At 44.2% G+C, this 18134-nt stretch overlaps 1 protein-coding gene across 2 annotated transcripts in view; it reads left to right on the top strand.

Annotated features, from left to right (window-relative positions):
• LOC142493291 (presenilin-2-like) overlaps window positions 1-18134 on the top strand; it is a 57869-nt gene that overhangs the window by 23260 nt on the left and 16475 nt on the right. For both annotated transcript variants that reach the window (XM_075597062.1, XM_075597063.1), the window contains exons 3-6: window positions 1577-1806; window positions 3245-3386; window positions 6691-6758; window positions 9629-9849. In XM_075597062.1, the coding sequence (XP_075453177.1) occupies window positions 1577-1806; window positions 3245-3386; window positions 6691-6758; window positions 9629-9849 (661 nt within the window). The remainder of the gene's footprint in view (window positions 1-1576; window positions 1807-3244; window positions 3387-6690; window positions 6759-9628; window positions 9850-18134) is intronic.

Here is an 18134-nt window from a genome sequence, read left to right as displayed (position 1 = left end):
AGAAAAGAGAGAAAAATCATAGTGCAACAATGCTACAGTATAAACACATAAGACAAACAGGACAAGACAATCCTAGACAAACACAAGCAAGGCTGACAAATAATACAAGAGTTAATTTAATACACAAAAAATATAAAATGAACAAGGCAGATGACGGATCCGGTGGTAAAACCGGAATCCTACTTACAGGACGTTCGTTTAATACAGACAGAGGTGTATGGTGAGTGATGCACGGCCGCGGTGTCTGATAGATGCGTGGCGTCCAGGAGTTGCTCCAAACACTGTCCCTAGCTCCGCAACCGGATGTGCGTCACCGGGGGTGGGTCTCAGGCTCTCCAAACGCTGTCTGCCACTCCGTGGCCGGAAATACGTCACCGGGGGCGGGTCAAAATGCCAAAACCCCCTTCTCCTACTGCTGTACCTCGATCACTCCTGTGGGTACTCTGCCTTAGTCCAAATAAACTCTCACAAACTGCCCAACGCGTTTCGTGCGCTTGCAGAAGTGCGCTTGCAGAAGTGCGCAAGCGCACGAAACGCGTTGGGCAGTTTGTGACAGTTTATTTGGACTAAGGCAGAGTACCCACAGGAGTGATCGAGGTACAGCAGTAGGAGAAGGGGGTTTTGGCATTTTGACCCGCCCCCGGTGACGTATTTCCAGCCACGGAGTGGCAGACAGCGTTTGGAGAGCCTGAGACCCACCCCCAGTGACGCACATCCGGTTGCGGAGCTAGGGACAGTGTTTGGAGCAACTCCTGGACGCCACGCATCTATCAGACACCGCGGCCGTGCATCACTCACCATACACCTCTGTCTGTATTAAACGAACGTCCTGTAAGTAGGATTCCGGTTTTACCACCGGATCCGTTATCTGCCTTGTTAATTTTATATTTTTTGTGTATTAAATTAACTCTTGTATTATTTGTCAGCCTTGCTTGTGTTTGTCTAGTATTGTCTTGTCCTGTTTGTCTTATGTGTTTATACTGTAGCATTGTTGCACTATGATTTTTCTCTCTTTTCTCTCTCTTTGCATCACATGCTTCTTGTAACATCTTGCTGTGGAGCGTGAAGTGCAAGATTGGACATTTCTGGACACTTCTTTACCATTGGACTGAACTTTTTTCCTATATGGGACTCTGTAGGCGCCGGTTTGTATTGTTGTTTTTTGCTTTGTACTAACTGTGTTTTGGGTTAGTTTCACGCGGCAGCCTAGCCTTACATTATTAAGGTATTGTGTGTAAGGTCACACACATTTTTTATCACCTTATATGTTTATATACACTGTTTATTATATATTCACAGCCTTTTAGCGCTATATACACCATTCTTTTTTTCCTTATAAGCAAATGGTGACAGGCAGGGTTGCAGACCTTTCAAAGCATGTGAATGTGCTCACAAGTGATATTCTTTATTGGCTATATGCTAATGGTGGAGGTTTTGTCGCCTTTTTCACCCACCATAACTTAGTGTGTGTGTGTGTGTTTGTATAGATAGAGATATATCCATCTATAGCTATATCTATAAGATAGATATATGATAGATATCTGTAATGGTTAATTCAATCCTCTATTCCTTACAGAAGCAACACACTAATAGCACAGAGGGGATTGGTGATGCGTCTAATGGCGAGACGTCTGGCGCAGGAGCATGTAACAGAGAAGCCCCACTGGACAGCGAGGAGGAAGAGTTGACCCTGAAGTATGGCGCTCGGCACGTTATCATGCTGTTTGTCCCAGTCACTCTCTGCATGGTCGTGGTCGTTGCCACAATAAAATCGGTCAGCTTCTACACAGAAAAAAATGGCCAGTTGTGAGTATGAAAATTAGTTATATCTTAAGGGTATATACATGGGGTGGGCAACTCCAGTCCTCAGTGGCCACCAACAGGTCAGGTTCAGGATATCCCTTCAGCACAGGTGGCTCAATCAATAACTGAGCCACTGATTGAGCCACTTGTGCTGAAGCAGGGATAACCAGATCTGTTGGTGGCCCTTGAGGACTGGAGTTGGCCACCCGTGATTATATATCATCATTATGTTTGTACCATCACCCAAGGCTAGTTAAATCCAGGTAAACAAGAATTGCTAAAGATAGAAGAAACTGACTGTAAGCTCCAGGAACCAGAACCTATGGTTTAAATGAGCCAAATGAGATCCGTAATAAAGACGGGGCACTAATGGGGTTAAAATGGAGATGAACACTGCTGTTAGTGAGAGGTAATGGAGGGGTGGAGATAAGGTACAGATCCATATAAAGCTGACTTGTGCGCCGAGAGGGAAATATATATTGCCCATGGCAAGCCTACTGTGGCTGCAATAAAGCAAGAACAAGAATTGCTACTCTGTCACCATAACATAATAAATTATTTGCTATATGTACTTTTTTTTATTATTTTTTTTTTTTTTTAATTCTCCTACTATTCTTTCTAATTGTATCTTGGGGAATTTTAGCAATTTCCCCTGGTAGTGGGAGCTTTATACACTTTGCAACTGAGCAGTTTTTTTGGACTGACTGCAAATACAGATTTGGATAAAAAATTATTTTATATTTATCTATCAAATGGAAATATTAGTGTGCTTATTGGCATGTCTTAGAAAGGTCTGCCATCCTGCCTTTCACCATTATCACCCAGCATACAGTGCTTCCACTGCAGCAAGGGATTCTGGGAAATGATATGCAAATGAGCAAATAGTGCCACCTTTTGCTTCAAATCCATTTTGACATGGACCCCTATAAGCTTATGCTTGCTGCATTGCACAGCTTTCCAGCACAGCCTGGGTTAAGATGGAAAGCCAGTAAACCCACCCACAGACAACTGTTTCAATCTTTTGGGTCTCATCAATGTGAGGCTAGTTATACTGGCTTTGCCATTTTAAGTGTGTATATGTGTATGTATATATACACCCACCCCTACTTACCTTTGTGGATCACCCTATTATTTGATTCAAAGTTTGTCAAATTGACAATGATCCTCAGGATCTGTATTATACGCTAGCAGTTTTTTTGTTTTTGTGCACACTTGTGATCTTCACTCATGAAACCATTTGGTGAATTTCATAAATAATCCTTTTACCGTGTGGGGGACAGTAACGAATTACAAAGCATTGTTTATTGCAGTGTAGTTGTCCATTCCATGTGGGAGAGTTGAGCAATACAGAACATAATATAGTATGGGAGTAAATAAAACCCTTTAGCAAAGATGATTGCAGGTCTCATTCCGCATGTGTTTTTCTTATGTTGGCTTTCAGAATCTACACTCCGTTTTCTGAAGATACCACATCTGTTGGCCAACGACTCCTAAACTCTGTGCTCAATACAATCATAATGATTAGTGTAATCCTAGTGATGACAATATTCCTTGTTTTGCTATACAAGTACCGCTGCTACAAGGTAAGAATAAGAGGGGATTGGGAGATACAGCTTTAGACGTTAGCTTAGTTTGCCAAACCAAAAGCAGCCTAGGTGTCATTTGGGTTTGATGTGAAGCCTACATAACCACACAGCATTGCAATGTAGACCGTTCAGAACTGTAGAGCTGTTGGGAACAGCAAAGGCTAATGAAAGAACGGTATATTAAGTGATCTGGCCTTCACAATATCTTTCATTGACCTGAGCCGCAATGCATCAGTGCATCATGTATCAACGTTGGATCGTGATCTAGGAGCAGTTTCATTGGGCCTGTAGTTCAGGTTATACAGAATGAATTAATTGGCAAAGCTATGGCAAAATAAATGTACATTAGAAGGAATAGGGATATTTTGGGCATTTGCGAGGATGGTTTCTTTGCCACAGTGAAAACATAACAAACATGACTTCATCTGTAATATATCTTTCTACTTTTTTTTCCCCCCACAATAGTTTGTTTTATTTTTGATTTATATTTAACCAAGAAATATGTAACTTTGAGATCTACATGTTCCTTGAAAGGCAGAAGAATATAACTCAATTTGAGTTAAGATCATAGATGATGCACTTGGTAACATAAGAAGTATACGATTTAATAATTAATAATAGCATGTTCTTGTACAGCGCTGCTAGTTTTACGTAGACATTTTGCAGGCACAGGTCCCTGCCCCGTGGAGCTTACAATCTATGTTTTTGGGGCCTTGGGCACAGGGAGATAAAGTGACTTTCCCAATATCACAAAGAACCGACACCGGGAATTGAACCTGGTTCCCCTGTTCCCAAACTCGGTTCCCAAACTCGGTGCTAATCAGTGTCTTTACTCACTGAGCCACTCCTCTCCTAAATAATAAAATGTGATAACATTTTATTTTCATGAGAGAGATTTCGTTTTACCTAGGTCACACTAAAAATATAATCAAGGTACATAATAGAGCTTTAACTATTGAATGCAATAACATTTTATTGTGTGTGTATGTGTGTATGTATATATATATATATACATACATACATACATACATACATACATACATACATACATACATACATACATACATACATACATACATACATACATACATACATATTGCCCACAGTGTACTCGGCAGTTTACAAAAGAGACAACACAGTACAGGGAATTATAATACAATAAGCACGGCAACATCAGACAATAGGAAAGGAAATCCCTGCCCTGAAGAGTTTACAATCTAAGTGGAATGTTGGGAAATTTACAGAGACAGCAGGTGAGGGAATAAGTGCAGGAAGATGGCAATTTGGCCACAATGGTTGGTAGGAGTGACTGTGTATGGGAAGTAACCATGAGTGTAGGACAGCGGTGCGCAAACGGGCGGGAGATTTGTCTGGGGGGGCGCGGGAGGTTGCAGAGGTCCCGCGCTCCTCCCCAAGGCATTTAAAGTAATGCCGTGATTCAGACGCGTCTCCATTTCAACGTGGCAAAATGACACCGTGGGGTCATGTGACGTGACGCCACCTGTGTCAAATGACGCTGCGGGGTCACATGCCCCCGAAGCGTCATCTGACGCTGCTGCCAGGTAAGAGAGGGGGCGCGAGACCGGGGGAGGCCAGACAGGGGGGCGCAGCATCAAAAGTTTGTGCTCCCTTGGTCTAGGATATTGAAATGCTTCAGTTAAGAGGTAAGATTTTACTTAAATGTGAAGAGAGAAGGTGCTTTGTGTTTGAAAAGATGTATATTTTCACGGTTTTGTCCCACTCACTCCCCCTCATGTGTCCTTAATGTGTAGGCTGCCTTTGTATTTCAAAAGAGAAAAGCCTTCTACAGTAGGTCTCTACCGTCAATTTTCACACAAGGCTAACTGTTTGTTTCTACCTCATCTTACTTCACACTTCCTGTCTATATCCATTGTAACCAGATATCCCTCTTTCATTCACGGTATATACTATTGTGTTTCTGTATTTCTGCCAAACCCGATGAAGGACCCTGAGGTACAGAAGCTTGTAATATTTCAACTCCTTGTTGGTCCAATATAAGGTATCATACCACCCACTCCCTGCTTTGCTACTACATGAAACAAAGGACCTACTGTACATGTCTACTCACCCTTCTTTACATTACAAAAGTGGAGTTCTTCTCCTATTTTTTGTAGACTGGTTAAAATAGATGGTTTCTGTTGAAGTATTGCTGTAAAGAGCACAATTACATACACTATTGTGTTAAAATCATACTTTTTTTTTTTTTTTTTAACTTTTCAATGTTGTGGGAATTGCAGAATACTACTCAACTTAATATACCAGGATATGGTCTAAAAAAAAAAAAAATGTGTGTGTGTGAAACATAGGACATACATGAGACAAAATCTGCAGCACATGCCATGGTGGAATTGTCGAGTTTGTGCTTTTGCCATTCATCATGACTCCAAATCTGGGAGGTGGTTGTCAAGTATAGTCCGCAGCTATAAATAATGAAGGCTCCCAATTAAAGGGTTTTAGTCTGTTTGTTCTGGGAGAATGACAATGTTGGAAGCACAGATTCTTACTCTGTGTTGTTTTATATTGTAATGTGCTCATTCTCAGGGAGGGGCCTTTAATCTGCAGTGGGGGTTCAAATGTCTATATCATGTCAATTTAACTCGTTTTCTAAGGCCTCGGGCAGGGTCAGCGCTTACGCACTGAACCGTGCTGAGGCGCGCTTGCACTTACCTGTGAGCCTCTACAGCCGTAATGAGAGCGGCTTTAGTAGGGGCTCGCATACGCTTCCGCAAGCGCGCAGAAGCGTAGGTCTTGGGTCATTTTTAAAATTACGCGCTTGCCGGAGCGCAGGGCCGGTCACGTGAGCGGTTCGCCCAATGAGGGCGAACCAGCTCCATGACGTCCCCGACACGCCCCCTGACGGCGCGCTGTCTAAGGCCAGGGAAAGCACCCGCTTTCCCTGAGCCTCAGCACACCCGCCGGAACCCTGGACGAGGCCTAAAGGGGCTGGATCAGAAAATAACTAGGAGTAAATGGTCCACAATAGTATTGTAACTGTTGGATACATTTAAAGCCTTACAAATTGCAAACATTTAAAGACTTACAAATTATTATACTTCAACATTTAGCAAGCATTTATAACATATCTACCACATAAATAAATATGACTTAACTTATACGTGAGTTTCAGTGTGAGACATTTCACTTGAGTAACAGCAATTATTTGGGGGATTTGGCTCGCATGCACCAGTGGAAAAGCCCTAGTCTATCTGATGGACTTCAAAAATATAGAATTGAATGATGCCCACTTCCTAAAATTTGTCTTGCATGTTGTGTTTTCTAGTTTATCCATGGGTGGCTGATTCTGTCATCTTTAATGTTGCTGTTCATGTTCACATATATGTATCTTGGGTAAGTATGATAAAGAAAATGTCTAATTGTGGGAACAAAATTATCCATATAGAGGGATGGTCTAGCATTCAGATAGTATGTACGAATTCGCCAAATCAAAGCTTCAGAGATCAGTACAACTCATTCATGTTTGTGACGAATACTTATTAGACACAGGGCTGCCGACAAGGGGGAAGAACTGGGACAACTGTCCGGGGGGGGAGGGGTGGTACCGGCACTAGAAGTTGGGCTCGGCCAGAGGTAGGGCACAACATCCGCGTCGGGCTGCCAGGCCTTTGCTGACCGTTGGAACCCAGTTCTCCCCAGAAACCATCCGCTATTCAGTGGAAGCTTCGCTCCCGCACATGCACTGGAAGTTGGGCCCACCAGGAAGTCAAGCCAAACTTCTGCATCCTCCCGTGGGATTGGCACAGCACCGGAAGCCACCCACTCAAGATGTGTGTATTGGGGGGGGTTATTGTCTGTGTGTATTGGGGAGGGGGGTTAGTGTGTGTTAGTGTGTGTTAGTGTGTGTTAGTGTGTGTGTGTGTGTGTTATTGGGCAGGGGAGGTTATTTTGTATTGGTGTGTATTGGGGAGGGGGTTATCGAATGTGGGGAGGAGAGAGAAATACATGGTGTGAAGGAGGATGAGGAGGGGTTGTAAGAGAGGGAGTGTGGAGAGGTGGGGGTGTAAGAGGGAGCGGGGAGAGGTAGGCATGTAAGAGAGGGAGTGGGGAGAGTGAGACTGAGGGAGGGGAAGAAGAAATCCTTAGGGGAAGGAGAGGATGAGACGGGAGTTTGAGAAGGACAGGAGAAATAGAGGGTTGAGAGGGGGTGAGAGTGGGGATGTGTGTGTGAGAAAGGGGGAGTGTAAGAGAAAAAGGGAGGGTCTCGCAAAACTGCCGGCACGGGTGAAAACTCTAACCCTGGGCCCGGAAAAGCTGTCGGCGGCCCTGATTGGACTATCTCAATCTGTAAATATGTATTTAATATCAATACTTCAGTGGCTAAGCTAATCAGCAAGAGGAAACAAGCTGGTGTATGTGGAGCATAATTTATTACCTTGCTTAGGGTGGTCAACCAATATAGAGTTCATATCATGATCCGGTACACCACAAGACCTTATAATATTGTTCTAATGTCCTTTAACTGTCCTGTGTATTGTATAAAGTAGACACTTTGGGGAGATATATCAACGTAAACAAAGGCCAAATAGAAGTTTGCGTCAAATGTATCAAAGTGTTACTAACATCTGACACAAATTGTTGGCAAGAAAAGTTTCCGCCATCTTAGACTTTGTAGATTTTTTTATGACACACAAACAAGATACCGAAGTGCCGCAGGGAGACATCGTTTGCTACATCTCATTATAATCTGTGCGTTATGTAACTCCTCCCTAATGCCTCCTATTTTTCACTGTAAAACTTGATACATTGAAACAAAAGATGAAAATGACACAATTTGCATCAATTTTGCTAAGATACATCATCCCTGCTGACTTTATTGCTCCAGTATATGTAGTTAATCATTGGAGCTTCACCTAAAACGCCAACCACTGGGCACAGCATAATACTTTGCTAGAGGTAATCCATGTTCAAAATATTGCTCCACATCTAAGCGGAGTTCGTGTTCATACTGCAAATCAATTGCGTTCTGTCTTTACAGAATATGGTACATTTAAAGACTCTAGGGTCAAAACACCACTCAGTTTATGTATTCTGTTAAATTAATATTTATAGAATAGAAGACAAACTGCCTATCGCACACTGTTCAGAAACACTCTGTCAGCAAATGATGGGGTGAATCATACATAATCATGTAACGCAGTTGCGTTATTTACCAACTGTGACAAAAATCACTAGCAACCCCACGGTGGTCACCTTTTTAGAGACGGTTTATTTTAAAGTATTGCTGATTCAAATTTCAGCAAAGAAAAACAATGGATGGCGCTCTAACACTCTCTCATAGATATTTATGTCATCACTTTATTACCATCTATTGTGTACATAAGGTCTACAACAACCAAGGGAAAAATGTGAGCTACACCTATAATAAAGGTGATATAGTGAATGAAAAAATAGTGCATAAAATAAGCGGTATAAACCTCCACTCAACCCTTAAAAGACTGTTCCATGGGTCAATGCTCCATTGTGAGGAGTAATTTTGGAAATGTTTTCACTTCATTTTTTTTCTTGCACTACAATATTGCTCTGTGAATTTTTTCCCTTTGATATGGTATTTACCGCTGCTCCCCTTTCGTTTGGAGTGATTCCAATTTCAGCCAGCGAGCAATACATCGGGTTATACAAAATAGCTTCATGGGTTCTGAATGGTGGCTCAAAAACAGTGACAGTGCCAGCAGCCATAGTTGCCTCAACTCAAGTAGCCTGCAATTTTGGGGACCTTCTACAGACACGCTAAGCTTTGATTGTGCAAGCTTAAGTGTGGCAGTGCTAATTTGTATATCCCTCTCCAGAATCTGAGTATCTGCATTTTAAACCATATAATCTTTAGAGCAGTGTTTTTTAACCTTTTCAAGAGCTGTGGAATCTTTTAAGAATGGCAACCTTTGCAAACTACGCTTTATAGACTTTAGCGTCTTCGTGACGCCTGAGGGGGGTTATTCATTAAACGGTGATAGTGGCCTCAATTGTAGGTATACTCCCATTCTAGGCAATGGGAGTTCCTGTTTGATGGTACCCCGATTTTCGAGGTATCGCAGTTTAATGAATAACCAACATAGATGCACTATTGTCGGGTTTTTTTTTCCTGCTCATTGTTTATACAACATTGACAATTAAAAATAATAATAATTGATTGCCTCCTCTTTACCCTACCCCTATGTTTTGCCTCCTCTTTACCCTACCTATGTTTGCCTGTCTTAATGCAGTGAAGTCTTCAAGACATACAATGTAGCGATGGATTACCCAACACTGTTCTTAGTCATCTGGAATTTTGGGGCAGTGGGGATGATCTGCATTCATTGGAAGGGCCCCCTCCAGCTCCAGCAAGCCTACCTTATCATGATAAGCGCACTCATGGCGCTCGTCTTCATTAAGTATCTACCTGAGTGGTCCGCTTGGGTCATACTAGGAGCCATCTCTGTTTACGGTATGTAGACCCTGATAAATGGACTGAAGCTTTTTTGAGGGTATGGTTTAGCAGTACAGCTCATATTATCCACATTCAGTGCAACTTAATGGAGAAATATTAGGGAAAATCCTATGTTGGCTGTAAAGGGTGGATGACGTCTACAGAATAATTTGTATCCACCCTCCTTGATTTTGGAGGTAGTAGAACGTTTTAAAAGTCTAGTTCTCCTGCTCATAATTTATCCTGGTATGGATTAAGGGTTATATATTTACTAAGAGGTGCTATGCCATAAGACACATTCTGGGCTATACAAGAGCATCGGACATAAATTGAATCCCAGTGCCAGGGCATCTTCTGGCACCAGAAAATATGTGTGTGTGTGTGTGTGTGTACACTAAAAAATAAATAATATACAGAAATATAAGTAAAAATTAAACTTAAAAATGGTGCGAGTACTTAAATAGAGATACAAGTTCTTTGATCATAAAATGTCCATCAATAGATAGAAAAAGCTTCATGGAGACTTCCAGCAGCTATTCATTGGATGTACCACATCCACAGAAGGATCTACAACAGAAAAAAAAGAGTGCGCGCTCTATGGTGTGATAAAGTTTAAAACAATTTATTGCATCTAGAGTGGTGCGATATGCACTTGCATAATAATAGAATAAAAATTAATTGGAGTGAATCTGTATAGTCACTGTCTAGGACCAGGAATCAAACGCCAGATTATCCAAGGATTTCCAGGATTAAGCGTCTGCATAGGCTGACCGCCAGACAATGTATGTCACCACAGATTCTCAAATAGAGATAGTGTATGGATGTACCGGAGGAGCAGTGCTTGGCAAGGCTAGATGAACCGCCCGACGGATCACACGGTGAAACAGAGCTCCGTTCCAGTCTTCCACTTCCAAATTCGTCACTACGTCAACTCTCCGAGAGATAGATATATATCTCACACACCTGAGATGAATCATGGAGTACGTGCAAAACCGGTTGAGGTATTGTTGCTAGCCTTAGCATATCTCATACTGTGTCCCGTTCATGTGTTACACGCTGGGACGCAGCTCGTGCCCTCGCTGCTGCACAAGGGGGAGGGATAGGCTTCAGTCAGATACATTCCAAGATGCACTGTTTTTAAGTAAAACCCTTTCTTGCTTTATCCATTGTAACACCGCAGGAAGAAGAGATCAGTGTATCTCGAAAGCTCGCACAAATAAAAACATTTTGTTAGCCACAGAATGGTATCGTCTATTAGTTTTTGATTATAAAGCTCGGCTAACATGGTACATGCACCGAGATGTTAAATGTCTGAGTGTACAGCTGAAGACAAGTGATATAGAACAAGAGAAGAGAGTACTCCAGAGGTCTTTGCAAAAGTGGATCACAAGTTTATTGTGAGTTGATCACAATATATGTACAATTTTTCACATTTTGTTGGCACCTGAGCATACTCAAGGACGCTTTCAAATTAGACTTTATATTTAGAATCTACAAAAAGTACCCCAAAGTGATCAAGTTAGAAAATGCATATGTAGCACCTATTCCCCCACACTAAGTGAGATCATCTAGCTACCGGTGTTTCTGCTGCATACCTGTGAGGTTGAACAGAAGGCCCTGAGAACTCTGCGATGGTATGGGGAGACATCAGTATATGCACAATCCAGGGGGAGCATGTAGGAAATAGATCTATTTTGTATTGTCTTTAAGTGCAGTATTTGGTGCTATATGGTGTAGCAAATAAGGTCTTGGCTCATATGTGCAGCCTACTCACAGGATGTCTGTGGTAAAAAAGCGGTTTCCCACAAATTGTGTCAGTGATGTGTCTTTAAATCAGGTATACGTCAGATGAGGTTATCCCCAAACTGGAGCATCAGGAAGAGTATACCTCAGTAATAGGAAGAAAAAAGCATAACCGTATCACAGATCATCCCCCCACATTTCCTGTGTCCAACAGGACTTGTACTGTTAGGGTCAAAGAAAAGATGAAAGCCAGGGGACTAGGTTATACCCTCCCTTTGGTGAAAAACCTCTCATGACCTCGCTGAGGAATACAATATATTTACCATCAATATACTCTACCAAGAACTTGAACATAATAGTACATATATGTAACAACACAGTACATATTAACAGTATATCATAACTTGTATCTCCTTTCCTCGAGAACCCTTGGCCCTACGAAGCTAAACTACTGAACCGGATTAATAATAATGCTCAGGGTCAGGCTTCTTTACTAACCGACCTTCACTATCTGCTACTGTGATGGCATGACAGCCTCCTACCTGACTCGGATACATACTCCACCCGGTCTAAGTGGTTAGTGCGACCCACAACTCATACCTTCTATACAATGAATCCCACCATGGTAATATGCCTACCCCGCAGATGTAGCATACATATCATACAAGTTCACAGGATCGCCCCTTGAAGCCACGGACATCACAGGTGACAAGGGCTGAGGTGATAGGGGTTTATAGTTAGGGATTGGGTCAGAACAGGGGACGCTTGCAGCATGGGGCGGAATTGGCACTTTAGAGTCCTTTTCCTGGGGGACTACAGATACCTCCCCAGGCAGAGCAATAGCCGCGTCCAAAGTCCCAGTGGAGCTCAGTCTACCACGGCCCTGAGCAGTAGTATATTTGGCCGCAGCCTCCCGGCGATCTCTCTTCCTCCTTTCCCCGACACTGCAGAAGAAACGGGTCTGGTGCCAGATCACTCACCGGGGCAGGAGCTTTCTTAGGGCCCATCCATCCGGACAGTTCAACCCGCTCAACTCCCACCGACCGGGGGGATGTAATGAGGATGGTAGCAGAGGCAGTAATACCGGCCGGTACTACCTTGGGGAATTCCTCCGGTAGACCCAGGGCCACGAAGCACCTCTAGGATGTAGCCCCATACGTGGCAGCGCGGGCACGGGCTTCGTGCATCTCCTGGCACCGCCACAGGAATTGGCTGGCAGTATCTTGGAATTGGGCCCAGTGCGGATCGATATCCCGGATCACCACCCCAGTGCTGACATCAGGTTACAGAATGGGCAGGACGATCTTCAACTTGGGAGCATGGGGGGCCCTGACCGGTATCTCGGAGATGGTCGCACCCTCATCGTCCGTTGAAGCGGAATCGGACATGGCAGGTACCTCCCTCGTGGAGCGGGTCGGCGAGGATGGAACACCAGATACCTGGCAGTAGTCATTCAGGCCGCCTCCGCTTGCTTCCTGCAGAATGCTGAACGACTCCAACGTTGCTCTAGAGAAAGTAGCTGAAGACTCAGATCCCCGCATGGCATCAGGTAAGTCCTCGGGAACATCTATCCACTTGGCAGGGCCGGAAAAGGAACTTCCTTCCCGCTCTACTCCTCGTAGAGAGTCCACTCCAGAGTCCAGGCTCACCGCACCATACTCCACACAGGAACCGAGGGTCGTCATTAGTTGCTCCGGGTGAAATAGTTTGTGCACCATACTCATATAGGGTTTTTGAGCATCACCAGAGGAGCCTTGGGCAAACGTGGACAATTTTCGGACAAGAGCATATAGGCTCTTCAGCTACTCCGTGTCCAGAGAATTCACGGGAAGCTCAGGCCCATTGTTTTTGAGCCGTAGGTAGGATACTTGACACTGGTCACACTTTGAGAGTAACCTCAATTCGCTTCCTGGGCACTCCCATAGGGGACAGACCCCTAACAGGAGGGTCTCCTCCTCACTCAGTAGTACTAGGACCCCGCCAGTCAGCTCATAGATAGTTCCTGGCTGAGTGGCCATAATGCAATGAAGTGACATTGAGCAGCTCCACACACGTCTATACTGCACCAATGCTCCACGTGCGTCTGAGCTTCCCGCTTCTCATATCCGGTTAGGTCTAGCGCTAGCCACGCCCTATCTCCTCCCCCTGGTGGATCCAGGTGTCCCATGGAGGAGGGAGAAAGAGGCACGACCTCTGCGTTTCGCGCCAATCCCAGATACTTGCTGCAAGAAGAGCTTGCAAATCTTTTGCAAACTGACACGCGGTTCTCCGTTTTCGGCGGGAACTACTTTAGTATGGCTGCAGCTCCTCAAACAGAGGTCGTGGCTGCTTGTGGATCAAGCGCTCCTCCTCGGATACCTGCCCACACACACAGAACAGAATTGCACAGTGCAGACCGTAGTTCCCTGGGGTGAGGCCCGGGGCAACTACCCCCACACCTCTTCTTAGTACATAAGCAGCCTGGTGCAGGCTGCAGCTCCCTTCAGTGAAGCCTCTGGGACACTACTCCCCCACACCTCTTCATAGTAATAGAACTGTACGGTGCAGGCCGTAGCTTCAGAATACGGCTTTTTCAGGTCCCACGCATCCCCTGGTACACTACCCCCACACCACTTGGTAATAGAATTTCTGCACGACAGCCCCCTGGGGGCGGGGGGGGGCTGCCATAGTGTAGCCGCAACTCCTCAAAAGGAGGTCCTGGCTGCCTGAAGGTCAAGCTCTTCGGATGCCTGCCCACTTATACAGAACTTATTTCTGAGAATGAAACTGCATGGCGCAGGCCACAGCTCCCTTCGGTGAAGCTTCTGGGCAACTGTCCCTGTGCAACTTTGTGGTATTTAGCGACTACACACACTGCACGTGCGTGTAACTTGTAGAGGAGGGGTCCATGTCGTAGCTCCATTTTGGCTGGGAGCCCGGTCCTCCAGATCCCATAGGGTCCCCTATGGACACTACACTCATGGACCCTCTGGTATAACCTACTAGGAGAGTACCTCCTTTTTTCCTGCTACAAAAGCCTGTCCTGATGTGATCTCAGCAGCGCCTCCAAATGTAGCACCTATTCCCCCACCCTAAGTGAGATCGTCTAGCTACCGATGTTGCTGGTGCATACCTGTGAGGTTGAACAGAAGGCCCTGAGAACTCTGCGATGGTATGGGGAGACATCAGGACGAGTTGCACTGGCACCTCGTGGTGTTCCATTCAAGCAGCCCACAACAGATTTATTCAACTGGATCTTTATTTGCTTGAGGCCCTGCAGGCTCCCTCTCAGCTCCTTTACCCCCTGATGGGATAAAGAGTAAGTGCTTCCACTCCACAGGGGGAGGGAAGAGAGAGAGCTCCTGACTTCTGGGACAGTGTCAGCTTTTGTACCCCAGGGGATGGGCTTGTAACCCTGCCCCATAACAGGCAGGTCCGATACTGACAGGCATCACATCATGGTATATGACCCAGCCAGTATCCTCCTCAGGGATGACACTGTGGTTGTTAAGCCCATCCCTGTATACAACAATAGTGTATCCAGTCTGCAACAACAAGCTAGGCCTCCATGAGAGAGCTTATCCCCTACATTGCCTGTGTCCAACTGGACTTGTACTGTTAGGGTCAAAGAAAAGATGATGGCCAGGGGACTAGGCTACACACATAATTTAAAGAAGTAACATTTACAGGAAGAAAAACAGATTCATCTCAGTTGCATAAGTATTCAATACCTTTGCTACTGCAGCCCTAAATCAGCCCAGGAACAAACAAATTGTTTGAAAGGTCACACAATTAGTGGAATGGTTTCAGCCTGTGTGTAATCAAAGTTGTTTAACTTGTAGATCATTTCCTCAGGTATATAAAGACATTGAAGCTGCAACTCACATAGTGATTCAACAAAGCAACCATGAAGACCAAGGAGCTTTCGAAACAAGTCAGGGATAAAGTGGTAGACATAGAGAGAGACATAGAGTAGAAGGGTACAAGAAAATTTCAGAGGCGCTAATTATCCCTCTCAGCACAGTGAAGTCCATCATTAAGAAGTGGATGATGATGCATCATACTACCCAAGGACTACCCAGATCGGGATGCCCTCCCAAATTGAGCAGCCAGGCAAGCCGGAAACTGGTCCAGGATGTCACTCTGAAACCAACAATGACCTTGAGAGATCTGGAAAGTTTGGTGTCTTAGATGGGAGTCAGTGTTCACACATCAACAATTGGCCGATCCCTACACAAAGCTGCCCTGTATGAACAGATGGCAAGAAAGAAGCCATTACTCAAAAAGACTCATTTTAAATCACGTATGGAGTTTGCAAAAAAGCATATACAGTAGAAGATACTGCAGACTTGTGGAAAAAGGTTTTGTGGTTGGACAAGACAAACATTTAACTTTTGTGTCTAAATTCCAAGCGTTGCGTGTGGCGCAAGCCCAACACTGCACTTCACCCAGTCAACACCATCTGAACTGTGAAGCATGATGGTGGCAACATCATATTTTGGAAATGCTTCTCTTCGGCAGCGGCTGGGAGCTTGTCAGGATAGAGGGGAAATTGGATGGTGTAAAGTACAGGTGAATCTTTGAGGAAAACCTGTTTTGAGTCAGCTAAAACTCTGAAACTGGGGAGGAAATTCACATTCCAGCACGACAATGACCCGAAGCAGAAATACAAAGCCTCACTGGAGTGGTTGAACAAGAGAATTAATTTTCTTGAGTGGCCCATCCAATCGAACATTTATGTAATTGCAGTAATTGTTGCAAAAGTTACCAAGTACTGACTTAAGGGGCTGAATACTCATGCAAGCAATACCTTTCCTGACATTTAACCACTTCCTTACAGTATATAAGTGTTCAGTTTGACCTCTACAGTTTGTAGCTTAAAAAAAAAGTTTGTTTAAAAAAATGTACATACATCATTAGTAACTCAACAAAGTGTGTGTGTGTGTGTGTGTGTGTGTATTGCAAAGCAAGTTTAAACTAACCTCACACTGATGAGACCCATTAAGGTTGAAACATGTCTGTGAGTTGTTTGACTTGCTTTGCTAGTCCCATGCTGTGCTTAAAAGCTGTGTGAACAACGATGCATTTGCTTATATGGGCTCCATGTGAATGGATATTCCAGGCAAAAGGTGACACATTGTGTGCTCATTTACATGTCCTTTCCCAGAATCCCTTGCTGCGGTGGAAGCACTGTATGCTGGGGATAATGGTTGAAAGGCGGGGTTGCAGACCTGTCTAAGACACACACACACACACACACACACACACACACACACACCACACACACACACACACACGTAGAGATATCTGTATCGTGTTAGCCGAGCTTAATAATCATAAATGAATAGACGATACCGTTCTGTGGCTAAACAAATGCTTTTATTTGTCTGAGCTTTCGAGATACACTGATCTCTTCTTCCGGCGGTGTTACAATGAATAAAGCAAGCAAAGGGTATACTTAAAAACAGTGTCTCTTGGGAAATTTTTCGAGAAAGCCAACAAGCCGGATACTATGCTAGCCAACAGGATTCGCAATAGGCAACCAAGCTATAACATACAGGCCATTAAAACCAAATCGGGGGAATTGACCTCCAACCCCAAACGTATAGTGGAAGAGTTTAGACTTTACTATGAACAGCTTTATAATGGGGAGAAGGTGATACACAACTCCAAAACAAACAAATTATTACAGACCTTCCTAAAAGAGGCAGCCTTACCTGGGCTGAGCAGAGTGGAGAGCGAGGCAATTCAGACTGATTTCACTCTGGAGGAACTGACTGCGGTTATCAAAAACCTCAAACCCTCTAAGGCCCCAGGCCCAGATGGGTTTTCTAATTTATATTACAAAAAATACATAGGGGTTCTGGCACCGCACATGCTCAAGTTATTTAACGGAGTCTTGGCGGGGGAACCCTTCTCAGACCAGATGCTCCAGGCGTCGATATCTATAATCCATAAAAAGGACAAAGATCCTACAAACTGTCAAAGCTATAGGCCGATATCATTAATCAATTCGGACGTTAAGATATACTCCAAATTGCTGGCCAACAGATTGAGTGCAATCATGCCAAGGCTTATCCACCCGGACCAGGTTGGCTTTATTAGCAATAGACAAGCGGCCGACAATACTAGAAGAATCATAGATATCATTAACTTTATCAATGCCAACGGGATCCGAGGTGTAGTATTAAGTTTAGACGCAGAGAAAGCCTTCGACAGGATTGACTGGCCATACATGGAGTCCACGCTTGAAGCATTCGGGTTTAGAGGTAAAATTCTGGGGGCAATAAAAGCATTATACACAACTCCGACCGCCAAGGTGGTTCATCAAGGATTCCCGTCAGAGTTGCTTAAAATCAAAAGCGGGACCAGACAGGGCTGCCCACTCTCGCCCTTGTTGTTTGCCCTATGCATGAAACCGCTAGCGGCGCACATACGTCATAACCCGGATATTGCCGGCATACAAATTCATTCCCAAGAGCACAAAATTGCTCTGTATGCAGATGACATTATCTTGTCTCTGACGAAACCGCTTACCTCGCTGCCCAATCTGTTTGCTCTACTGGAAAAATTTGGCAGAA

This window comes from Ascaphus truei, chromosome 4, assembly GCF_040206685.1.
Source record: "Ascaphus truei isolate aAscTru1 chromosome 4, aAscTru1.hap1, whole genome shotgun sequence".
NCBI classification, from domain to species: Eukaryota; Metazoa; Chordata; class Amphibia; order Anura; family Ascaphidae; genus Ascaphus; species Ascaphus truei.
The sequence above is the reverse complement of the archived record's forward strand: the minus strand, read 5'-3'. Positions and strand labels throughout refer to the sequence as shown.